A 27,337-nucleotide genomic window follows, 5' to 3' on the forward strand; every position below is an offset into this window, starting at 1 on the left:
AAACTGGAGCTTTTAGTGTCGAACGTGGATTCGTGACGAGCGGTGGGCAGAAGCGACGAGCTTGCAGAGCCAGTTAACTTGCAACACACACACAAAACACAAAAACACACAGCAACACAAAAATTCTGAAAAGTGCACAAAGTAAAGTTAAAACAATTAAGCGGAAAATAACCATAAAACAAAGTGAGACATAAAGAAAAAACAAGTGTTTAAATTATAATACAAGTTTGATTCATTGAGAAAAGTGCGTAAAAAAGGCAACAAAAAAAAGAAGCATTCAAGTTTTTATTTCCAGCAATACCAACACACACACACACACATACATACACACGGACGAGAGTTACCTGCCACACAACCGACTACCGCATTTTCTTTTTACTCCCCTTTGCCCCCAACCACCCACTACGTATCTGTGTGTGTATGTATGTGAGTGTGTGCGTGTGTAGGTGCGTGAATTTTTTATGTTGCCTGGCTTTTCTTTGGTGTTTTCATTTCAAAAAAATAAAAGTCACTAAAGTCGTGCGTGGAAATTGAAATGCTATAAAAAATAAACTTTATAAATAAATGTTATTTTTAGTTTCAATTCAAAATACTAATTGCCAACTAAAACAACAAAACCCATCAACCAGTTGTGCTTTAATTCCAGTTATACAATACCAACATTATATATTTTTTTGTTTGACTCAATAGGCAAATAGCCAAAGCGCGTTCTTTACTTAAGCTGTGAGAGTAACCAGCACACACACAGACACACACACATTACGAAGAGACACACATACATACATATCTGTGTTTGTAACGTATCAATATAAAGAGTAACCTTCAGAGCTTGTGCAACGTTTCTGCAGCCGCAGCAGCAGCAGCTTAGCAGCATCGGATCGGAAAGAGAGCGACGAAAAAATAACAAAACTAACTGTAAGTGGAAGCCATAATTGAGTAAGAGAATTGAGGTTGTGGGTGTCGCAAATGCATTCGAAATTTATACTTCAAAATATACATACTGTACAGTGGTTCACAGCTTATTTGGCACGCCATATATATTTTATTATATTTATATTTTATCACAAAGCTTCATTATAAAATGTTTTCCTTAAAATTGTTCATGTTTTCTTGGTTTTAGGTTGATAATTTTTTATTAATACTTATTTAAAGGCTTTGCATTAAATGTCCTGTTGGTCAATTGAACAATTGATTAAAATTTAATATAAAAAAAAGTCTCTAGAATATGAAGAAGATATAAATATAAATAATTGTCAAATTTGGTTCTCTTGTAAGCATATTCAATACCTACAAAAAAAATACATTCTTTTACCTAATTTAAATTTAATTTAAATAAAAATTTATTATTCTTAGGGGTTCATATAAGCTGAGATCCACTGTTTGTGTTGCAAGTTTATGCAATTAATAAATAAATTCCTATACAAGTTGTTGCTATAGTATTAAAATCAACTTTTGACGTTTTTGTTGGTGGAGGCGGTACTATAAGCCAAAATGGCAAACCAAGGCAATACCAACAACTGCATGCCGTCATAACGTATTCATTTGTAAATGCCCAGGTGCATGTGTTCAGGGCAAAACAGCAAAGTGCACAACACTCATAGATACACACACACACACACACACACACATAGATATACGTGCGAAGGCAACTTCCACCAAGGGACTGATTAACTGTCAGAATGAGACAAGCTTTAACTGTTCCCCTTATCTCACTCCCCCTTTCGCCTTCCCCTTTTAGACTTGTGTTCTGTTTACACATGTGCATTGTACTCACACATTATTAACATGTGTGTATCTAATTTCCCGCTTGAAGGGACTCTTGCAATTTGGTAAGCAAATGCTTTTAACCTGATGTGCATATAGATATAGTATTAACTTTTCGATCAAATAGTATTAATATTGACACCCCTTTTACAGAAGCAGCTGCAGATAGACAAATATCCGATAATAACTTCATTAGCTTTATCCATTTGTTAATTTATATAATTAAATAACATTAACTTTTATTTGCATACAGTTAATCAAGTAATTTTGTTGACATAGAAAATTATACACATATTTCTTATTTTTTAAAATTTTTTAAAAATATTTATACCCAATGGAACTTATTATTTCTCTTTTTAACGTGTTCTTAGAATAATTAAATATTAGTTTAAATTTAAACAATTACTTTACCTGGTGTCTATTTATTATATACATAAAGTTATGAATCAAAACAAGCAATTGTTTTGACACGGTAAATAAGTTTAATATATACTTTTCATTTTTTAAAATTAATATTCAGTTTTTGAGTCTGTTCTAAGAATTGTAGATAATTTCAATAAATAGTAATGCTAAAAATTCAAAAAGAAAAAAGGTAAAGCAATGTTGTTGTTCCGAAAAGTATAAACTGTAAAAACAATTACTTGGCTTACTGCATATGGTAATATAAATATTATTATTAAGTCTATTGCTTTGTTATGCCCACTGTGCACGCTCAATGAAATATATTGCCACAATGTTTATTATTAAAAAAAATGTGGAGCTGGCACTAAAGCAAATAGTTTTCTATCAATTATTTGCTTATGCAAATGTGCAGATAAATATTTAAACGATATATATATATATATATATATATATATATATATATATATGCACATATATAAAGTATAGTGTAAATGAGTTCTATAGACGTTTGCCTAATATATTATGTAAATGCCAATATAAGTGTAATTTGTCTAACTCGCCAGTGATTAAATGCCCACAAATTGCAGTAATTTAAATTGTTTATTTTTTTGTCCCACAAAGTGACATTAAGTATGATTACAAAACCTGGCTATTTTCTAAAAACAATTCGGGATACACGTAATTCTCAGATTGTTTTTGACTGGGTGTTCAAAGACCCGGAGACCGAGCCCACAAAGCGCGACGAATGACGCATTCAAAATAAATATAAACAGAAAAGCAAAACAACAAAATCAACAACAATAATAATAAGAATAATAACAACAAAGAAATAATATGGTTGACGTTGGCATTAAGCGTCGAATATCGTACTTAAAGATACACAAATCGAACTCTCGCTGACTGGTACTGAACTGAAAAAAAAAAAGTTGGCATTGTCATTTCTTTCGTTACTTCGTTTCGGCCAAGAGATCAAAAAGCTAAGGACAATGCCAGAAAATGCCAATATTACGTATACGTAATGTCATTGCTTGTATCGTGCCAAGCGCATTTACCACATACAAGCATATTAAGGCAGTATATACCTTTACAATCATACATACATAAATATATAGAATATAGCATGTGTATGTGGCACACGATAAAGTGAAACAGGGACCACGACATGGCAGTCAGGCTGTTAGGCAGTCAGGTTGGCAGGTTTGTAAGTCCTTGGCAGCCCCTTGGCAAGTGGGCGAGAAATTTCGCATTGATTATGCAACAGTTTGGCGGATTGAGCGTGTAGCGTAAACAAACGCGACAACCAGGAGTCGTCGTCTTCCAGCAAGCACACGTAAGAGTTGGCTGAACTCCAAAAGAAACAGCCAAAGAAAAGCAGAGTGTGATCGGCACCGCGCTTACTCTGTAGGCAACAAAAATCAATGAACAGACATTTCACTATTTTATAATGCTTAGAAAGTATCTTTGGTTGAGTTGCGGCAAGTGAAATTTAAGAAAAAACCAAAATATTTATTTAAAAATTTATTTATAAACATAAAATGTATAATTTGAAATATAAGCCCAAATAATTCAAGTTTGTGATATATCATAATATTATATTAAATGATTTCAGTTAAGGTATAAGCAGTTCAATTAATTTTAAAATAAAAGCAGTTTCCTAAATGTTTCTGTTTAAACCCTTAACATTTATGTCATAGTAGGATTACTTTGTGTTTTGTTTATACAATTAGGAAACTTTTAAGTATATTTACAAATCAATTATTCTCGTACAATTATCATTTATGCGATTGCTATAAGCATTAATCGTATGAGAAAAACTGTATAATTCGTATTCGTATTAAAAGTCGCCTGTCTTGAGCAGTTGTAGAAAATTACAAGTCAAAACATGGCATGCAGTTCGTTCAGTACAAGTAATACTATAATTGACTGAAACACGTCAACGTCAACAACACCAAAAACAACGAGTTCCCCTATTGAATGTCAGTCAATGTTGTTGCTGGGTTTATTGCTCGAAGCTTAAGCTCAAGTCTGTTAAATTCCATATAGTTGGGGGCGACTTGAAGGGGAGAGAGGGGAGAGCGAGGTGTGTGCAGTGGCATTTACTACTCGATAGCTCATATTTAATGCATTTGACAGTAATAACGGTTGCCACACTGCGTATACGTAATGTCTGTTTGGTTGCAATTGGGGCTGCAGTACAACAAAATCTCAGACAGCACAGTTAATTATCTTCTTTTTTTTTTGGCTAACTAAACGATGATGTGATCGTCTGACGCACATTCCAAAGCACACACACTCACACACGCACACCCACATGCCCGTATAGAACTTAGTAGTAAAAAGTACGTTCAAGTTTCTTTTTTGTTTACGGCATATATTTGCGTTTGTTGTTTTCAGGCGTGTGCAACTAAGGCCAGTGTCAGGCAATTAAATGTCTCCGAGCCAAGTTGAGACGTAATTTACTCAAAAGTCAACACAATACACACACACATACATACAGCGAGTCTGCTTTGGAAACTAGTTACTCATCTAGCCAAGAGCGCAATTTGTGGCTCATTAACAGCTTCAGCTTTGTCCATAGAGAATAACCATTCTCTCTCTCTCTCTCTTTCTTGCTCTATCTTTCTCTCTCTCTCTCTTTCTCTCTGTCTTCCTCATTTGTTGAGATTTGTCAATTGTTGTGGCCGGACAGACCTGCTTGACTTGTATACAGGGTGTGCTGTGACATCAAAGCAAACTACACAAATAAATCACGTAATAAAATTGCATACAATATAGCATTGCTATATATGATTTATGGACATCGTGACTGAGTAACTAGAATTGAAAAGCATTCAAAAGGAATATAATTTTTAAAAATAGTTTTTAAACAAATAAATGAAGACTTGAAAAAGATGAATATAAAATAAAAATTTAAAGAAATAATTAAATGTAGAAAAAATGTAGAAAACGTATTAAACTATAACAACAACTTTTGTTGATGATCTATAATAATATTTATGTTAAATAAAAAAATGTTCCTTAATTCAAAAACATGTTTAAGCATTTTCAAAATATGCTAGGTGCATGCTAAATTGGCAACACCGTCAGCAACTTTATTAGCCACAGATACAAGTGTTAAAAGGCGATTTGTTGGTCAGCATCAAGTTGCACTCGACGCCTTTATAACCTTATTTTTAACGCACATCATTTATGGCCAGCTTCTCAAATTGTCCAAAAACTCACTCAACTAACTGAACAGAAGTAAATCTTGACATTAAGTTAAAGAACAGTGACTGACAAATAGGTGTGTATTCACGTCCGACAGTGATGGAAGTCTTCAACTCTTCTCTGTCAGAGAATGCAAATATTCCAGCTGGTAACGAAGCTTTAGGAAATAAAAGATCAACAAATATGTTTAAGCATACGTAAAGCCTTTTAAATAAAATACATTAACGTAGCAGAGAACTGCAACGGGTAAGAGATGTTCGATCAGACTCGAACATTGACTCGTACTCGTTGTGATTTTTTCACTTTGTTCAAGCGATCGGAGCGGATCGTTCGAACTGAGCGTTTGATTCGAACGGTCAGCTCGAATCAAATCGTCCGCAATCATGCTGATCGTTTGTGAGCGTTCGTTTCGATCGAGTCACGAGTCATGATCGAACTTGCTGGTTGATTTGATTTGATTCATACCAGAGAACTGCAACGGGTAAGAGATGTTCGATCAGACTCGAACATTGACTCGTACTCGTTGTGATTTTTTCACTTTGCTCAAGCGATCGGAGAGCGATCGTTCGGAATTGAGCGTTTGATTCGAACGGTCAGCTCGAATCAAATCGTCCGCAATCATGCTGACGTTTGTGAGCGTTCGTTTCGATCGAGTCACGAGTCATGATCGAACTTGCTGGTTGATTTGATTTGATTCATACCAGAGAACTGCAACGGTTAAGAGATGTTCGACTGTGACTCGAACATTGTGACTCGTACTCGTTGTGATTTTTCACTTTGTTCAAGCGATCGGGCGGATCGTTCGAACTGAGCGTTTGATTCGAACGGTCAGCTCGAATCAAATCGTCCGCAATCATGCTGATCGTTTGTGAGCGTTCGTTTCGACGAGTCACGAGTCATGATCGAAATCCTGCTGGTTGATTTGATTTGATTCATACCAGAGAATGCAACGGGTAAGAGATGTTCGATCAGACTCCGAACATTGACTCGTACTGTTGTGATTTTTTCACTTTGTTCAAGCGACGGAGCGGATCGTTCGAATCCAAGCGTTTGATTCGAACGGTCAGCTCGAATCAAATCGTCCGCAATCATGCTGACGTTTGTGAGCGTTCGTTTCGATCGAGTCACGAGTCATGATCGAACTTGCGGGTTGATTTGATTTGATTCATACCAGAGAACTGCAACGGGTAAGAGATGTTCGATCAGACTCGAACATTGACTCGTACTCGTTGTGATTTTTTCACTTTGTTCAAGCGATCGGAGCGGATCGTTCGAACTGAGCGTTTGATTCGAACGGTCAGCTCGAATCAAATCGTCCGCAATCATGCTGATCGTTTGTGAGCGTTCGTTTCGATCGAGTCACGAGTCACGATCGAACTTGCTGGTTGATTTGATTTGATTCATACCCGTTTTGTTCAAACGATCGGATCAATCATCGAGTCATACTCGAGTTGACTCGTTCAGAAAATGTGCGAGGCAGAGCGCGCACGTGGCAGCGTTTGCGCTTGCAATGATATGTATTTATGCGCGTAAATATGTATATAAATGCAATAGTATTTATGCTTAAGACGTTTATTGTAAAATTTATTACGGGCTGCGTATACATTCGTACATACATATGCGTATACATACATACGCAATTACATGCCCATAATAAAATAATACTATTTTAATTTTTTTAAAGACTGGAAAAACTATCAAACTTTAAATTATTTAAAATAAATTATACTTTTATAATATTAATTAATTTAATTTTTTCATTTTACTTTTAATTTAAAATTTAAATTTTTAACAGACATTTTTCATCATTTTATTTTATATTTTATGAACTATTCTAAGTTGACATTAAATAAATAAAAAAATATTTAAAACTAAATAAATAATAAATAAATTATAAATAATAGTTTTAATAAAATGAGTGTACATAATTGCGTTCATATAAATATGCATTTACATAAATATAATATAATTACATATATATAAATGTATGTACATATATGCGCACATTTACTTAGAAGAAGAAGCAGGAGAAAAATACAAAATCAACAGTGTCGTTTTCGATCGTACTCGAACAATCACAATCAAATCAAATCAGTCAGCAAGTTCGATCATGACTCGTGACTCGATCGAAACGAACGCTCACAAACGCTCAAAAATCATTTCGATCATTGCTACTCGAACGTGATCGGATCGAAACGAACGCTCACAAACAATCACAATCAAATCAGATCGTATGACTCGAACGCTACTCGACCCGAATTGTTCGAAAGCAAAAAAAAATCATACCCGCGACTCGATCGTAAACAAATAGACCCGTGACTCGATCGAACCCGTTGCTACCGAGTCTCTGAGTTGATTTGATCGAACTTGTCGCTCTGGTGCTCAATCATACTCGAACATACCCGTTGCAGTTCTCTGTTACGTAGATAATTTATATTTTTTTTTATTAACTACAAAAAAATACCCAAGAAAAGTTAGAATCCATATTTAATATATTTAAATATATTTAAATCTAAAGAACGTGAAGTTTCATTTCCATAAATAAGTAAATTTATTAAATTCAATTATAAAAGTAGCAGGAAAATAATGAGACTGTAATAAATATGCAAATTTGTTGCCTATAATAATTTATTGTTGAGATAGCAATAATGGAGACATCCGGTTGTATTAAGTGTATATATACACAGAAGTGTAAAAACTTATAGATACCGAGTATCTTCACCATGCTCAGTCGGAGTATTGTTTTGTTCGATCTTTGTTTCTATTTTCACTTAAATTCATTTTATTATTGTATTTTATTTTTACTTGTGTTAATTAATTTAAGACTCATACTCGATAATAAAATAATAAAATAAAAACAATCAAAGACAAAATATTGACATGCTCTTCAAAACAGGGTATGTATAAGTCGAAAATTCTGCAACACCTATTCACACCTGTTGTTATTGTGATATTTAAATGCAAACATTTAATAAATTCGATAACTTATATACTCTTACATAACGAAGAGGAAAGTGTATGAATACTTTGAGTGTACTCACACTCACACTCACACCTGTGAAAAGTTTTTCAATTGTGGCTGCGCTTTTGTTATCTTCTGGCACTTGAATGTGGCACCTTGAGCCAGATTACTGAAATCAATTTAGGCCAGTGTTGCAACCTTATGTATATAGACACTTGCAGCGTTGTTGCAACTGCCTGTTACTTGCAACCTGTGCAAAGGGCAAAGTTCAGCTGCTGCCTATCGCTATGCCAATTAGGCAGCTGCAGTTTTTTGCAGCAGCCAACAAAAACGAAAAAAGAAGGCTCCTTTGTTTTCACCTGCCGTTCAACTCGTGACGCACATGCCACAAATAGAAGCTGAAAGGTGAGCTGAGCTTCCATGCAACACTCGTGCTATGAATATGAATAAAAACTGAGATATTCTTCATTGTTTCCGCCAGAAAAAAAGATTCCATATACCCTCACAGCGGGTATAACTAAATTGTCAAACATTTATCAATGTACATATATTATGTCAAGGATAGTAATATATATAGAAATAAATACAACAAAACCCCAAACAAGTTTTGAGAAGGTTCAGCTCGATGGTGCGAAGTTTGGTTATTTTTTATTCAAACGAAGAATTATATTTTCTCAATTTTTTTTCGATTGTCTAAATTAAAAATAAATTGTAAAATTAAAAATCCTAATTTTTTAAGGAGTCTAAATTAAGAATATAATAGTATTAATATTTTTATACTTTTTCTAAATTAAGCTGACATTTATTATAAGTATTGAAATACAAAATAATATGAAATTTATCTAAATATATTTATTATATTTGATCTTAACCAAATTCATTTTTGAAGATTGACTATAAATTTTGAAGTTACATGTTCTCAATCTATTTTCAAATATTTTATCTTTAAATCTGTATTTTTTACTACTTGAAACTTCTCTGACTTTGCTATCAATAAAGAATATAATCTATCCACTTCAGCTAGAGTATCTATACTTCATCAACCCATAGATAACTGATTTTTTCCCCCGTTTTATTCCGTCATTTTTTTTAGTGTTTACTTGCAAATAAGGCAGCGACTTTTGACGGTTGTTTCTGACCCAAGTTAGAGCTATGTAAATATTTGATTTTTGCATTTCGATGGATCGTCTAGAGTGGGACAAAAACAGGTCTAGAATAAAAGCAGTTCGTTGACGTTCCCCCTTTTTAAACTTTCCAGTGATTAGTGTGTGTGTGTGTGTGGATTATTGTGCCTGAGTCAGAGCACAGTCTGGTTGAGTTGAGATAAGAGCACATTTCTGGCATACTTTGTTTCGGTTTGGACCAGTTTGAAGTGGTGACAGCTGACTTGGTTAGCAGGCAGTTGACTTGGCCTCAATTGGCCTACAAATGCTGAGACGAGAAATTTTTGGAATGACAGGAAATGCAACTTTGACCTAAATGTTTGAGCTGTGATTCAAATCAAGATAAAAAACTTGTGAATGTGAAATTTCTTTATGTGATAAAGACAGTAAAATAAACAAATTTGTTTATATTTATTTCAATTATCTTACAGCGCAATGCGTCTCGACACGAACTCAAATGTGGACTTTAAAGCGTTCGACTCCAGCTCCAGTTCCAGTTCCAACTCATGTGTAAGTATCTTAATCGCAATGAACAGTTATGATAACAAATATCATAATTTTTTATTAATAAGATTATGAAATAATAATTTTTATTTTTTTTTAATAAAAGTGAAATTATTACTTTAATTTTAATAGTTAAGATGCCTACCTTTAACTCACTTCTAATTTGACTCTGATCTTTTGTTTTAGATTGTGAAATTGGACAACTTGGCCACCTGGGGTGGCTCACAAAAGACGGATACACGGCTGCCCATAACAGATTATTCCACACTTGGCGGACCGAGACATAATTGTAGTCCCTTTCCATTATCCAAAGATGTCAACAATCGTCTAGTGATTTGGTAAATTTCATTTGACACTAATCATCAGCTAGTTATCCAATTAATTGTGGTAATTTCGTTTTCAGGGATGGCGACATGACCACATTGGATGTGGACGCCATCACGAATAGCAGCGATGAGACCCTGACTGAAAGCAATATCATATCGGAGCGCATTATCGCCGTTGCGGGCAATCAGCTCAAAGAGGAACTCAGCACAACTGTGAAGGGTAAGATATTTTTCCCGATTATTTATATAATTCTTTAACCTTTCACAATCTTTTAGAATGCCGCATTGGAGATGTGCGTGTGACGCGTGGTTACAATCTACCAGCCAAGTATGTTCTGCACACTGTTGCACCCGCCTACAAGGAGAAGCTCAAGACGGCCGCCGAGAATGCACTACACTGTTGCTACAGGTACGTCTGACTGAAGGCCTCCTTTACATATAGTCTTTAAAATTCTTGATTTGTTTCTTTCCATTCCTTGACAGAAACGTGCTTTGCAAGGCCAAGGAGCTCAATCTTCGCACAATTGCCGTGTGCAATGTTAGTAGCAATCAGAAATCCTTTCCAGCAGACGTCGCTGCGCACATTGCCCTGCGTGAGTAGTGAATTCACCGATCCTACAACTTGCTTACGAGTATTTACTCATCTGTTTGATAGTGCATTTAGTATAGGGCATGAGTAGTTAAATAATCATTTCTTATCAAGTAGATTTCTATTTTTAATATATTACTCCAGAAGACTCATTTTATCTCTCATTTCATTTTTTTCTTCAATAATGTACTATCTTTACTATAGTATAACAATTAGTGCAGATTATATTCTATAATGCAATACTAAAGCAAATTTAACATTTGTTGTCTATTTTAAGTGATAAACCATAAATTATATCACTAGAAACTTTAATAGTTTTTTTTTAAAACTGTAGAATCCATTTATTTTTTTAATTTTGATAAATATTAAACAATATACCAGTTGTATAATTAAGTATTACACAACTGAAAATAACAGTTTGCCAATCAATAAAATCCAGGTTTATTTTTTTCTTTACTCTTTGTTAATCTGAAAAAACTGAATGTAATCTATGATTACAAAATTGTAGAAATTACAGATAGTTTTATTTTTAAACAACTAAACTTGAAATTATATATGTACTATCACTTATTACATATCAGTAGATTTGCATTCTTATTCATGGTAATCTTTTTCTTCCAGGCACCATTCGTCGTTATCTGGACAAGTTTACACAGCAGGTTGTGATACTGTGCGTGAATAGCAGCGAGCGTGGAACTTATGAAGTCCTTGCACCGCTTTATTTTCCCCGCGATCAGCTGGAGGAGCGCAGTGCACTGTGGCAATTGCCCAAGGATACGGGCGGTGAGCTGGGAGAGCCTCAGCATCCGGATCCTGATCGTCAGATACGCATCATACGCAATCCACAGCACAGTCACAGTCACAGTGTGCACATGCGTCACCGTCAGAGTAAGTGCTATCGATGACGTCTGTTGTTATCGCACTTGAGTTATCAGCTATCGTTTATCAGCTAATCAGCTCATCGTTGACATTATACAGTTTGCAGAAATGTTCCTTGAGTTTTTTGTAATTTTTGTTTAGTCCCTCAACAGCTGCCGATAATGTCAATGTTGATAAGATTACACACACACACACACACACACACACACACACACACTTGTGCGTTGTTACGAGTCCCGAACGGTATCCGATTGTGAATCCAAGTTCGTCAAATTGCCTCCACACTCATTTCTATGGTTTCAGTTACGTTTTAAAGACGCTTTCGTGTAGTTACAGAACGGCAATTGTATTAATTGGCAGCATTTTCTATCGTTTTGTTATTAATTTTACAATTGATTTAACAATTATTGTGTTTTAATTCAAGCTTCTCCCAAGTTTGCGAATTTAACTCAATTTCTACGCACATTTTGTAAGTGAATATTTTGTAAAGTACTCCACGTAAATATATTCATTACAATCATTGTTATTTTGTACTGTGAATAGTGGCATTTAATTGCTTTAAATAACAATAATAAACTGATGTGAATAATTTGGGTAGTTTCCTCTGCTGACGTCAGTGGTGCCAACTTTTTAGAGAAAAAATAGCTGCTTCTGCTTGCAAAACATCCGAAAAATAGCTGCTGACGTCATTGTCGCTTGCTAAAAATTGTTGCATACTTTTCGGCCGTCAGAAAAAGACAAAGGGAAATTTCTTGAGGAATTAATTGAATGCCATTTTTAGATAGTTGGGAAATTTTAAATATCGTCTGCCATGGAATTGGTAACTCGACAATTTATAAAAATAAATAAGATTAGTGAATCAAAATTGAACAAAAATTCTGACTTTTAAAGCTGCAAGATGCAAAGTCAGTTAAACTTTAACCCTTCGTAACTTTTTTATGCGCAATGTCATTTTGATCGTCATTTGGACTCCAAATTTATGCTGCATTTAAATTTAGTTCACTTAGAAAATTTCAAATTTTTGGACCATCAGCCATTTATTATTCAATTTTCCTTACCAACCCCTACATTTTTTCAAAAAAAATTTGAACTTTCTTAACTTTGTCAAAACTTAACCAATTTTCAAGCGGAATGTCATTTTGATCGTAGTTTGGCCCCTAAATTCATTTTGTTTTCAAACTTATGCAGCGTGTCTCGCTTGTGTTTTTCGAAATTTCAACCGATATTTGTTTCGGGTTGATTCCCTGGTTTTATCAAAGTACTGATAATTATTTGTTATGATTAAGATTACTTAAGTATTGCTGATGATATTCTTACTTGACCAGGAGCTTCTGTTTGGGGGCAATTACGCAAGTTAATCAAAAAAGTCATAGGTAAACATTTAAATTAACTGTTTGGCTTATCGTGACAGTCAGTTAAGATGAATGTCAGCCATGTTTTTAGCTGATTCTTGGCAAAGTTTCTTCTTGGCTCGCTTAAATCATGTCAACGTTTGAAAACAAACGCAACTCGCTTATCGTTTCATCTTTCAACTTCCCCTCTTGCTCTGTTCCCTGAGCTGTTGTTGTTGTTTTTGCTGGGGGCGTCACTTCGCCTTCTGCTCTCACGTCGCAGCTGTCGTCGCCGTCGACGTCGCCGTCGTCGCTGCAGTTGACAAAAGCAGCGGCCAAAAGCGAACGACGTCGGCGTCGCTTTCAGTTCATAACAAATTTCGCAGCACTGAAGTTGGGATAAGAGCACAAAAATATTTGTGACTCTGATCAAAGCATTGAGGCTGAGACCACGAGTTGATAATACCACAACAACAACAACAACAGCAAAATAAAAACAAAAATGATAAACAACTCATTTGAATTCTCATGTAAATGCATTGACATATCAGAATTTATTTCGATAAAAAATCAATTAAATTTAAAGCTAAATTAGAAAATATGAATTAAAGTAATACTTAAAACAAATTATATTAACTATAAAAATTTAATTTAAAGCAATAAGTGTGGAAATATTTGCAAAATGTCTATAGTTGATCCATAATAACATAATAAATATAAATATTCTATGCAATCATAACTATAGCTCTCTCTTTTTCTTATTCTCTTCCATCTCTCTCTCCCTCCCTCAGCTGACGACGATTCAGACGTTAGTCCACACGATATGGAGGGCAATAGTTCGGATCTGGAATATGGCACCAGGGATATGAATGGCCTCAGCCTCAATTCCTACAGCAGCGGACTGCAGGCACAGCTACAGGTAAGAGAGAGACAGAACAACAACAACTCAATATAAGCCTGATCTGATCTCTTTTTTTCTATATACACAGCTCGATCTGGATAGGCAGCATCTGTTGAGCGATCGGCCCAGAACTGGAGTCTATGAGAGCGTCGTTGCCGAGGGCATTGAGGGAATGGAGCATCAAGAGAGGTAAGAGCTTAACAGAGCTTTAAGCTTATTCCCCACAGCTATTAATCAGTTGACCCTTATTCAGCATACTTGAGTGTATGATAGTAAAGCTTAGCTTAAAGCTCACTAAAGCTTTTAGATGCTCAACTTTCATTGATCATACAGCCGAGCTTAAAGCTTCTCTAAAACTATAAGGTATAGCTGAGCTTAAAGCTCTCCAAATGTTTTTATAGCATTGACTCTGATTGATAAATCGAATCGCTTTAGAATGAGAGCTTTAAGCTTTGCCACAGTCTTTTAAAGACTATTCCTGATTGATAAACTGAATTGCTGTAGTATTGGACTGAATCTTTAAGCTTCTCCAAAAGCTTATAAGTGATTGATTTTGATTGATCAAGTGATCAAAATATAATAGCATAACCGAGCTAATAGCTTCTTCAAAAGCTATTCAAGGATTGAGCTGAAAGCTCTCTTAAAAAGGTTTAACAATTTGGGTCGAATTAATCATTGAAATTGATATAGTGCATCACAAAAGTTAAGCTTAAAGCTCCCTCAAAAGCCGGTAAGGAATTATCTCTGATATATAAATAATCAGTTATAGCTCAATTTACGTATATTAGTGTAAAAGGACTTTAAGCTTTCCCAAAAGCTGTTCATTGATTGATTAACTGAATTACAATTAATATAATACCACAGTTGGTAAATATGGGAAATATATTACCTTCTTACCTTTATATTTTTATTGTTTTTGTTGGGTGTTTGTTTGCTTGCTGGCTGTTTTCATTACGCCGTGATATCATCACGCACGTAAACAGTCGCAGTCATATCAAGTGTCCGATTGCGTCACTTATAACTGACTGCAGTTCATAAAACTGTCACAGGATTGTGCCTTCCCCTTCCCTCTCCACTCCCACACCTTCTAGTGTCTTAGTTGTCCATTTGTCGGATAGGCTTATAAACACAATTGTAATACTCGTAATACTCGTTGATAAATAAATATATTCATATATATTGCGGACGCGTGCCGGAAATATCTTAAGCGTCTAACAAATGACTCCTTTGCCCGACAATTCCTTTATTCCTCTCTCCTTTCCTTCCCCTATGCAAATTTTACAGGACATTGGCACGCGAAAGCGTTTCGTGCAATTGAAGTCCACTTCTCCTGCCTTACTTACCTTCTTGCGGTCTAAGAAACTACGTCATTGACCTGAGGTCTTTACGTCATCAATTGCATGTCCCAATTCATATTCGTTTAGCATTTTAAGGGTCATTTCCTAAAAATACATAAGACTGTGACGAACTGAGAATAGAAACTGGTATACGAATGCCAATCCAAAGATAGTAAATAGCTACATTATTAGTTATTATTACGAGGGTGGTTTAAACAGTTGCTAACATAATATATGGTATGGTATGGTATATTTTAATAGATTTTAATATATTACTTTAATTTAGCTTTTTGAGGAAATTCGTGAAAATTTGTGTTAAATTGTAATTATAAAAAGTTTATAAAATTGATATAATAATACGTTCAGAACTCAAAAATAAAATTTGGAGAAACTTTTTTGTTATTCCCCCAAGTTTTGGATTCTAAAACTAAGAAAAGAGCATAATAAGTGAAGTTTTTATTTCTCTGAAGTTTTTGCTACACTTCAATTGATATGCCAATTTTTAAAATTATTTTAAAGCTTCAATGCAAACTATGACAAAATGTTGTAACTATATATGTTGATCCTAAGCTGAAAGAAAGAAAATTAAGTGTTAATCCTTAATTTTATTTAAATTTATGAAATCTCTGATAAATTTAAAGAAAAATAATTCGCCCTTAAAAATAAATATAGGCTTTTATACAAGAATAATTTGAACAATTTCCAATAACCAAAGATTTTCTGACAACTAATTAGACAACCCTCGTCTACGTTTGTATTCACAGTTGGTCTTTCTTCTTTTTTGCATCCTGATTTGCATTTCAGTCTATAAATGACACCGCAACCCAATCGAATACAATCTCAAGTGTGCATTGGGGAATTGCTCAAATATAAATCGTACAAAAATTGAATGTCATTCGGCATTAACTTCGCTTTCAATGTCAACTTTAGCTGTCAACTTAATTATGGGTTAATGATGATTACAGCCCGTTATTTTTCCCCATTCAGAATTCATAATTCGAATTTAAATGTTGCAGTTCATTGAATGCAACCACAGAGTTTGCTTCATTTGCTTTCGGGTTCAAGTATCGTGTGTCATCGCATTTAAATCTTAATAAATTTATTTAATATACTCGTAAGTAATCGAAAGACAGACGTTTGGTTCAATGCATTAAAGCCGGGTTCACACAGTGTAACTTGAAAGGAAATGAAATGGAAGCAAAGAAAATAACGCATACGTCACGTTGCGCTGTTCGAAATGTGCCACAAAAACTCAAAATTTGACTGATTTAACTGATTCTTTGGACAGCTTGAAGTGGAGAACGCAGAGAGAGAGAGAGAGAGCGAGGGGAGACATGACATTTGCATTATGCGATTGGCGGCTGTCAGGTAAAAAGCTGTCATGTCCTTGGACAATTTCCTGTCCTCCCTCAATTATAATTGTTGTTATTTCTTGTGCTCATGTTGATGTCATTGTACAGCAAAAAATAAGGGCGCAGACGCAAGAGAGACGAACAAAGAGAGAGGGAGAGAAAGAAAGAAAAAGAGAGCCGGTGAGAACCGGTGAGAGTGAGAGAGCGTGCACTTCCTGACTATAAAACTCTTGGTGTACATACGTATATTGCTGTCGTTTGGGCAGCTGAGAAACATCGGCGCATTTTGGGGTCTTTGGGGGCTCTGAACATTCCAGAGCATCCGTCGTGTCAGTCGAGAAACGCAGCTCGTTGCGAACGGTCGTGTGTTCGTGTCATAAGTTTAGAATAGATTGGCAAAACAGATTTATATAAACTCAATACTTGTGCTTCAGATATAGCATATATGCTATATATATATTTGCAAACCGCTTATACTTTTTTCGTTAATATTAGATAAACATTTCTAGCGGCTTCCGAACGCAACACAAAAGTCTGGCCAAAATAGCTGCCACATTTCAAAAAAATAATATTTAAAAAAAAACAACAACATTAAAAGAAAATATTGAGAAATCTATTTATAAAAAGGCAAAACGTCTGCGCCATTTGCGTCAGTTGAGAAAAGTGCAATTGGAAAATAGGCAATCGATAAACTTGTAAAGCCAACAGCAACAACAATAAAAAGAATAATTGAACTAAAAGAAAAAAAGGAGAAGGCAACAAATACAAACAAATAACCCACCCAACTGAATTAAACCACACACAATGACAATGCTCGAGGGCATGACGTCCATAGACTTGGGCTCCAGTCCCATGCAGGAGACCACCGGGGACATGATGGCGGCCGATGAGCTCATTGAGACGCCGGAAGAGAGGTAAACAGCAGTAGAAGCTCAAGAAATGAACTGAAAGAGTCAAACCATTCAATTCATATGATGACGTCGCTTCAATTTTCATTATTTTCTACTCTTCATTTTAATTGCGTGACGTCATTTGACCCACTGCCAAAATGATTTGCCATAAGTCTAACTAGTTATCGTCTATTTATAGCCGATGCTCGAGAATGTCGATAAAGTCCTTTAGACAACTCATCAGTAGTCATGCATTATTAAAAGCATTTACGACCCTGAGAATGAGGTACCACCCACAATCACTGAACCACTGAACCACCCAGCTGTCAATTCAACTGAGCAATAACATGCAATTTGCGGGTGTACACTGTACAGAGGGGCTAAGCAGGAAAAAAAAATATGAATAACAGCCACATGTACAGTAGAAACTGACTAAAGCATAATGTTGCCTCGCAACCTGAGTACAAATTGCTAATAAGTCATGGAAAAATTATAATCTAATGATATTCCTTTTACATTACTAGAAAAAGCAAATATGAATAACAGTCATAATTCGAGTAAAAACTGACTTAAACAAATTGCTTATAAGTCAGTGAAATCTCAATATATTCCTTGGAGCAATTCATCATTAGCGGTTTTTATTTTACATTAATAGGAAATGCAAATATGAATAAAAGTCATAATTCCAGTAAAAACTGACTAAAATAAATCGCTTATAAGTCAGTGCAATCTCAATATATTCCTTGGGGCAATTCATCATTAGCGGTTTTTATTTTACATTAATAGGAAAAGAAAATATTAAAAACGTAGGTCCGGTTAAAAATGACCAGAGCATAATATTGCCTTTTAACTTGAGAATTAAAACAGAAAAGCTCGAAATCATATAAAATGTATTATTTATTTACTTAAAATTTATAATACAATTTGAAAATCAGTTTTTAAATAAAGATCGGGGTTTTTCAAAATAATTTTTTCTTCATTCAATTCATCTTAAGCGATTTCCACTGTACATTCAGACACGTGCCAAAAAGCTCATGAGTTGTAGCTGAATTTAAACAGCATTTTAATTGATCAGATACAATTTCACACGGCAATTGTTAATGCATATAAATATTTGCTAATGTGTAAAGGGTATATTGAAGTTCATCAAGATTATGGAATGTGCTCGTATTAATCGCATATTTACACACTGCGTCACAATGCGTCGCATTTGGCTTTAAAATTATCTTATGTTTTGTGGCAAGTCTTATCTGTATCTGTTTCTGGGGGGATGCAGATGCTGTCGCTTCTCTTATCAGTGGGGATATTCTCTTATCGCTAGCCAGCTGCTACCGCAGTTACGTTACGTTGACTGCGACGCCACTGCGTCACTTTGCATTAAACAAAATAAAAACACACACACACAAAATATATAAATAAATATAATAACCGTATGCAGCGTGTGTCAGAGATTTAAGATGAAAAAAAAAAAAAAAACTGGTTCATTAACACCATTTGGCATATGGATAAATGCGACCTAAATAAATGATGCCTACAACTGTTAAAATTCGCTAGAAGAATGAAGTTAGGAAGGAGATCACTGTAGACATTAAAATTTACTAGATAAATAATGCTTAACCCATGATTAATATTCTTACCAAAAATAATAATAAATCTAAAATTATTATAGCTAAAATTACGTTACACAATTTTTTTTTTAAATTGAATTATAAAATAAAATATTGGTTATTTTTTATCAGGAACTTAAAAAATATAATCCATTTTTTTATCTGATATGTATAATATATTTAATCTATTTTGGTATGTGCATTTATTTTATTTTATAATCACTAAAAATTGGTTGTATTTATATAATAATGATAAAGAATTTAAATTAAAATTTTTTCTCATTTTATGCCCTACATAAATATATAGTATATCTAAGATTTTTTTTCATTTATCCAGCTCAATTTTTTCAGATTTGATTATTTTTCATTAACATTAAACTTACTACTCTAATTTGCGATCCTTGATTATGATTCAATTAGTTTCAATTTCTAATTATCGCTGCACAAATTAATTAACAGTGAACAGCATCTTCTCATAACTTTAACAGTCTGTTTCTCTGTTATCACTTAACGTAGCGTGTCAGAAAATAGTGATTGCAATGTTTTGAAATAATACAATAATTAATTATTAATAGGTTGAAATGTGTAAATCACTTTTGAACTTGTTTCACAATTATTTGCGCTCATTTTAGCACGAAAATTAAAGCAAAAAGCGAATTCGTAAATCTGAGCACACCATTCAAAATATATAATATATGTATAATCAGTCGCACAAATAAGTACAAATAAATGTGCTAAGAATTTTAAACAGTTTGCAAGGCAAACACAACAAAATTTTAACGGTTACTCATGCTCCTCATTGAAGTTAGCTTTTGATTTGTTTTGTATATCACATATATATTTTTTTCTTTTAGATATTATTGTTGAATTGATTGACAAGCAAATAAACAATAAGTCTGACCATTACGGGAGATTCATTGTCGGTCATTTTTTGTATATTTGCATGATCGATCTACTTAGTTAGCAGTGCTATTAGCACATTATTTAGATGGATAACAATTGTTAGGGCATCTTAAATGGGCTATGGAAATATTTGTAATTGGAATTATTCGTTCATTTATTTACAGATACGAGCGTCTACTGCAGCGGGCACAAGTTGAAGATCTGAATGAAGTATCGGGCATTGGATGTCTATATCAGAGCGGTGTGGATCGTTTGGGTCGACCTGTGATTGTGTTCTGCGGCAAATGGTTTCCAGCACAGAATGTTGACCTAGAAAAGGTAAGTAGAAAAATGAGTAAATTGTAAATTGAAAATTAAACTTAATTGGGCATAAATCTGTTTTACAGGCGCTGTTGTATCTGATAAAATTGCTGGATCCTATTGTTAAAGGCGACTATGTGATCGCTTACTTCCATACCCTCACATCCACCAATAATTATCCATCGCTGCATTGGCTGCGTGAGGTCTACAGTGTCTTGCCATACAAGTAATTTATTATTTTATCCATAAATATAAATATTAAATTAATTAATTCTCTTTCTTCATCTAAAGATACAAGAAGAATCTGAAGGCCTTTTATATTGTGCATCCCACGTTCTGGACTAAAATGATGACCTGGTGGTTCACCACATTCATGGCGCCTGCCATCAAGGCCAAAGTTCATTCTCTGCCCGGTGTAGAGCATCTGTATTCGGCCATCACAAAGGATCAGCTGGAAATACCCGCCTATATTACAGAATACGATATGGCCGTGAGTAAAAACTGCACAATCTTTCATTATATGATATTGTATGTGGTTTCTTGTCTTTCTTTCAGACCAATGGCCTGCATTATTTTAATCCCGTGCCGACTGCCTCGTAGATGGCGGCCATTGTAGCTGTCTAGACAGCTGATACCACCCTATACAGATACAAATACAGATATATATACACATACAGTCACGTATAATGGAATTTTTTATAAATTTTATAAAAGTGTACTCATGTTTTCTTTGTTAATTTTAAGTAACTTTTTTGTTTGCTTGCGTGCAATTAATAAGACGCAAGAATTGTTGGATTATATATGAGTATCGTAGGTCTATAGATAGTATGGAAAGCGAGCTGATCACGCGTAGAACAGGAAACAAAAACAAACCCAAAATTATGTAAAACATTCTTATGAAGTGCATGAAATTTAATTGAAAGCTACATATTGTTAATTTGCTAAAACTTGAAATTAGTAATTCTTTAGGCATTTTTTAGGCATCTTGACGAGCTAAATTACTAGCAAGCTGAACAAATTGAGATTTCGATTAGAGAGAATATTAATTGATAACATTAAACATTGTTGTAGTTATCATTGACAAGTTGATAAATTCAAATATTGTATTATGGATGGTACTTACATATATGATCCCTCAAATTGTATTATTATGGTATGATGAGAAGCGTATGCAGTTGAATCCCCCTCCCTCTGTTAACCAAATGCCCCCAGAAAACAGATACGTACATATTATAAATTCAATTGTAATTATACAAAAAAAAAAATAAAATAAATTATACATATATATATTAAATATACACGTTAAAAACCAAATAAATAAATATATATTGAGCATATGTGTTGACATATGTTGCGATTAATAAAAAAAAAACACAAACAATAAGAAAAATTATTATATTTTGAACTTGTTAAAGGAAGTCAGGAGTAAGAATATGAAGCAAACCTTTTGTAGATACATACTTACAAAATTAATTGATTAATTAAATAATTGATTAATATTAATTAGAGCTCACCGTAAGGCCCGCAATTGAAACACCAATAATAATGGAAAGAAGAAACAACCTAACGAGTAATCGACTACGATTAATAAATGTTCAATGTTAAAATGAAAATAAGTATGTTAATATGGATTATTCCAAATACACACACACACACACACACTCTCACACTAATCCCTTGTTAATCTTCCATGCACATTTTACGCTCAAAAACGATTCCAAAATTACTAAACGTTTTTTCTCGACTTAACTAAAGCAAACGCCACATTTTTAACTAATTGGTAACAAAAAAATTTTATATAAAATTGTAAAGAATTCGTATCTAAATGTAGTTAATGAATAATTGTTTCATTTAAGGCACATGCGCTCTACAAAAACTCAATAAAGGACAACCAAATCAATTCTAATAAGCTGAAAAGTATATACCATTAACAATTTCAAGAAGCAAACACCAAAACAAATCAAGCAGCAATAAAAAGCAGAATCTTAAAATGAAAAAAAAATGATTAAAAATGCACTCAGGGATTGATTTAAAGCAACCAAAAAAAATATTTAAAAAAAAACAAAATACAAACAAATTTATAAAAAAGACATACGCTTTTTGGAACCACAGCAAATATCGTAAGCCTTTTGCATTGTTGCGCCCATTCACAAGTCGGCTGCCTGGCTAGTACCTAAACCGTAGAAATAAATAATTAATTATTTAAAAAAAAATAAAAAGAGAGCTAGCATTTAAATGATATAATATAATATGAAATTAGCAAATGTTTTTAGGCTCTTTACTAATTGATAGAAATAAAAAAAACTTTGAAATCTTAAAAAACGCATCGGCGAACATACACACATAAATACATATAAATTATGCCAAAAAAAAATAAACTTTACATTTTGTATTGCTAAATCAATTAATCAAATTATATATATATAGTTGGAATGTATAGCAATTCAATTGCCTATACTTAGAACATATACAATAAAATATATATAAATATATATATATTTTTGTCACCCACACACGCATAACTAGATTACCCAACTAGGCCCTGAAGTATACAAGAAAATATATAAATTATTAAGTGAGAAATTATTTGACTAATACTAATACTAGACAGTATAAGCAGAGCCCACAGAATATTATTTTTACAACAATTACAGAGATAATCATACTTACATACGACTATACCCTATAGTTGACTAATATAAATACGTACATATTGTTGTTACAGATTACAGACAAGAACAACATAACGTATATGCATTTTCTATAACCAGCTATAACCAAATCTTAATCCAGTTATGCCAAGTGTTCCTTTCTGATATTTCCAGAATTTGTTAATTCATTTGTGTGTGTTTTTAGTTTTCTTTTCATTATTATTGTAGATAATATTTTTGATTTAATTATCAAGCCAACTACAATTAATTAGGCAACTTACTATACAAATTATTTTTTTTCAGTTTTAGTTGTCCCCACAATGTTGCTTTAGAGAATTTTATAAAAGGTGATTTGTTGCTAAATAAAAATTAATTGTACCTTACTAGCATAATATTGTATTTTTAAAATTCCTTATAATATACATAGTTGTTAAACCAAAATTCTATATAGTACTTACTTAAATAATAACAATTAAAATTAAAAGAAGAATAAAAACCAAATAGGCGAATGAAAAAAAGATAATGGCACATGGCATAAAAGAACATTTAGTTAAGTTTTCCAATATAAAATTCATCTCCTCTTTTTCCTTTTGTATATAATATTTATGTACGAAGTAACAAATATAATTGGTAAATTAACATTAATAATAAAAGAACATACGCTTTCGTTAAAATTAACAAACTTACTTTTATTATTGTACTAATTACAATTAAGCTTACAATTTAGTGCTTATAAAATATTTCATTTACACTATTTAAAATTAACAGCTTTGGCTTATTTTAAAACAAGTTGGCAGTGCCGCTTAGGTAGCAAATGCTTATAGACAAAGACTATAGGTGTCGCCACAGTTGCTAAAGTTCCATCACGGATAAAAATTGCAAATTTTAAATCGCAAAAAACTCAATAAAAAATTAATAAATTTGATGAAAACTAAAATTTAGAAATTAGATTAAATTAGAAAAAAGATTAACATGTTAATAAAGGTTTGAAGTAAGGCAGCACTCGGGAAGAGAAGTAAGAAAAATTTAATTCTAAAAAAAAAATTATGCAAAAATTTAGAAAATTCTAGAGAAAAAATCCGAAATTAGGTACAAAAATTAAAACCACCCAATTTCGGAAATGTACTTGTTTTTTAAGTACAAATAATCAAACCAGATCGGAAATTTTTACCGGATGGGCAGCCCTCTGTTTAAGGACACCGCGCCGCATTCTAACGGCATTTGTTTGTTTGAAGAATAATGGCGGATCATAAATTAGCACCAATTAGCGCCACAGTTGCTATCGTTGTCTAGACAAAGACCAGCTTAGTTTTTGTTGAGTTTGGCATATATTTATGTTTGTATTTTTCAAACATTTGCTCCAATTCCACCATTACCTTGCCGTGCAACTCATCCACATAGTCTGCTGAAGGCTCAGAGCTCTGTATCACATCAATTGGCGTGCCAACTAAATGAGGAAAATCGGAAATATGTAGCAAGAAATAAAATGGATTTTAAGATGTATTTAATACTTACCAACTTGAACAATGGGTCGGCGGTAAGGGAGGAATCCAAATGTGTAGTTCAAGAATCCGCGACCCACTGGAATCAATGGCGCCACTCCAGTTATTTTCTTGACCAACGTTTGCAGGCGACGCAGCAAGGATTTTGGCGGATTCTTCACTTGATCGAAGATATCAACTTCTCCAAATGAAATGCTGGGCACAATCGAGGAACTGCAAATGGAAACAACTCAATTAGATTTAATCTATTGCAATAATCTTTGTCTGCTTACCCTGTGCGTATGGCCATTTTGACGAATCCCTTACGATTCTTAAGGGTCAGAATATATTGTCCCGGACGGGAATCGATTGCTTCCTGAGCACCACCTACTAAAATGGCAATTGCATTGGATGTGAAGCCATCTCGATTGCCTGGATCCTTTGGGTCATTCGACTTGGTCAGATAGTACACTAAAGAGCCTTTGGAGACCGAAATCAATCCCCACCAGCGCAGCAAGTCCCTCAGAATTGGAATCATGAAATGCTGATCTAGTGTTCCCACCTTTGGACGCACTTGAGGAAACAGTTTCAGCCACTGGCTGATTTCAAGACCCATGTTAATGCAAATGCCCGTGCTGCAAGCAGAAATAATAGCACCCAAGAATTATATTTAGTTCAGTTCAGATAAGATACAGTAGTACTATTCTAGACTTACCCAAGAATGCCGTGTGGAAAACTGGCTAGTATATAGTTTTTATTGGGCGGCAGATCGGCTGTCTTGACCAAAGAAACGGGGAAATAATTGCGATACAGGTGATTTAAGGGATTAGATCGATTCAACATCCAGCTAAGGAAATTCATATAAGTATTGAAGTTAATAAATTGAGTAAGATCTATTGCTTACCCATTGCCATCCATGGCCGAATAATTTCGTTTGTGCTCCACAACTATATAGACTAAATAAATGAAGACGAGAGTGCGTATTATCATGCCGCCATAATACTGCAGGGAATGCGAATAAAATTTTATAAAGATATATTTATATCACAAAAATTTGGGAAACAATATACTGTTTATACTGCTTACCAAAAGTAGCGCCACAACTGCAAATGATGTCACAGGCAACGAGAAGAAGAATAATGTAAAAAGGCCAGTCACAAGTGTTTGCAAGCGCCGATTAAACGGAACTTTAGCGGGTGCCCATTCGATCTTCATGTTGTTCAACAGAGAGTACCAACTGACTTGGTAGGCGACCCTTCAACGACTAAACAGTCGGACAAATGAAATTCCAATATGAATACTTGTTCTTATCCTTATCGCTAGTCTTGCCTCATGTTGAGCAGCAACCATTGAAAATCGAAAATCGGTGTTAACAGTCAAAGAACTAAATTCAGTGATTACCCCAGCGATAATTTAATGTTGATAAAGAAAATAACTAGACAAACTCAAATTCTATATTGCTCACTATCTGCAATTACAAATGTAATGCTTTGTTGCTATAGAAACAAGTTTGTCTGGCGACTCATTTCAAGAATTTACTGGTCACTTTAATAGTATAATATTTGGTTAATTGCACATTAATACTAGTTTAATAATACTAATACTGTTTATCAACTTGTTAGGCCCATATAAAGCAGGTACATTAAGTTTTTGGTAGTTTACGATTAGAGTACAAAGTATTCAACATACTCGTACATACATATATGCGTCACTTATTTTATGCATGTATTTCCATTCAGTCTTGACCTTTAGTATGATACACTTTCGGAACTCTTTTATATTCTCAGTTCGCAACAGTCTAGTTGTTCACGAAATGATAAGAATTTCGACAAATAGTTTCTATGTTGAGTAGTCTTAGTCTTATCATTCACCTTCTGTATTTAAATGTTAGACTCTGCTCTATTTTTTTTTACCCTGTTTACGTGCCCATCCCACAATTTGCTTAGTCATCTTGTGTGTCGATTGCTTTACGCTTTATCATGTAAACAATAAATATATAAATATGCATATATATTTCCACATGCACATATATAGAGCTGTTATTAAGTACACGAGACATTGTTTTATTATCATACTCGTTATACTTGATATAAATGTTATTGCACACCTTGACTTATTAAGGCGTACACCTATTAACCAGATTGCCAACTGAAAATAGATTAGCCAGCTTTTTTAAGTTTTCTACGCTGTATACAAACAACATCTCATTAGTCATGCTATTTATGGATCAAGTACTGCTCAATAGGTAATTTGCTTTTTTCTCAACTTACAGATTTTGTGGCTCAAGTGGAACATCAATTTTTATTAAAATCTACGCTTTTGAGTGCAAATGGCATAATAGTTTTATAACTGTCATTGCAGCTTAAGTTAATTTAAATTAAGTAAATACTTTTCACTAAAAAAAAAAACAAAACAGCTTTTTTAGCGCCGCCATGTAAAGTCATTAACAAATACTTATTCCGTAGACAAATAATAAATGCGCAAAATTTCTTGAATAGATTTTACACAAACTAATAATATCCCAATAGTGCACATGTGAACTGCATACAAAATATTAATATGCTGTTTTTTTACTCGTGTAACTGTAACTTAGTTACTTTAAAATTCGATTTTCGCACGCTTTACAACTTGTAAGTTTATTTATTTTACACAAGAGCCGCTATTTTTTTTTTAAATCTAGCAGTGTGACCAAATGATTTAATAGCTGTTTCTGGCTGGAAAGCTTCCGTAAAATAGATGAAATACGATGCAAAATAGCTGAGACCGAGACGGAACAGCTTATTTTCAA

The 27,337-nt window shown here is 33.7% G+C and overlaps 2 protein-coding genes across 9 annotated transcripts; one reads left to right on the forward strand and one right to left on the reverse strand.

The window, feature by feature from the left end:
- Nucleotides 1-21,682, forward strand: LOC117783530 (protein GDAP2 homolog). 8 transcript variants are annotated; one of them, XM_034620962.1, is made up of 14 exons: nt 1-183; nt 691-915; nt 9,930-10,008; nt 10,189-10,340; nt 10,406-10,548; nt 10,605-10,737; nt 10,812-10,921; nt 11,539-11,805; nt 13,919-14,046; nt 14,117-14,217; nt 20,282-20,435; nt 20,504-20,643; nt 20,709-20,907; nt 20,973-21,682. In XM_034620962.1, exons 3-14 carry the CDS (start codon nt 9,934-9,936, stop codon nt 21,015-21,017), a joined length of 1,647 nt encoding a protein of 548 aa, XP_034476853.1. In that variant the 5' UTR covers nt 1-183; nt 691-915; nt 9,930-9,933; the 3' UTR covers nt 21,018-21,682. The 8 variants fall into 8 exon arrangements, with proteins under 8 accessions (XP_034476853.1, XP_034476855.1, XP_034476856.1 ...); XM_034620964.1 differs by having other exon boundaries at nt 1-141; XM_034620965.1 differs by having other exon boundaries at nt 25-42.
- Nucleotides 21,683-24,296: 2,614 nt separating this feature from the next.
- LOC117783531 (2-acylglycerol O-acyltransferase 2-A-like) lies at nt 24,297-25,843 on the reverse strand. Its single transcript, XM_034620971.1, has 6 exons — nt 25,636-25,843; nt 25,454-25,551; nt 25,265-25,396; nt 24,843-25,184; nt 24,584-24,783; nt 24,297-24,515 (listed from the first exon to the last, which is right to left on the reverse strand). Exons 1-6 carry the CDS (start codon nt 25,762-25,764, stop codon nt 24,358-24,360), a joined length of 1,059 nt encoding a protein of 352 aa, XP_034476862.1. The 5' UTR covers nt 25,765-25,843; the 3' UTR covers nt 24,297-24,357.
- Between the last annotated feature and the right edge of the window lie 1,494 nt (nt 25,844-27,337).

The sequence above is a fragment of the Drosophila innubila genome, assembly GCF_004354385.1.
Source record: "Drosophila innubila isolate TH190305 chromosome 2R unlocalized genomic scaffold, UK_Dinn_1.0 1_C_2R, whole genome shotgun sequence".
Classification (NCBI taxonomy): domain Eukaryota; kingdom Metazoa; phylum Arthropoda; class Insecta; order Diptera; family Drosophilidae; genus Drosophila; species Drosophila innubila.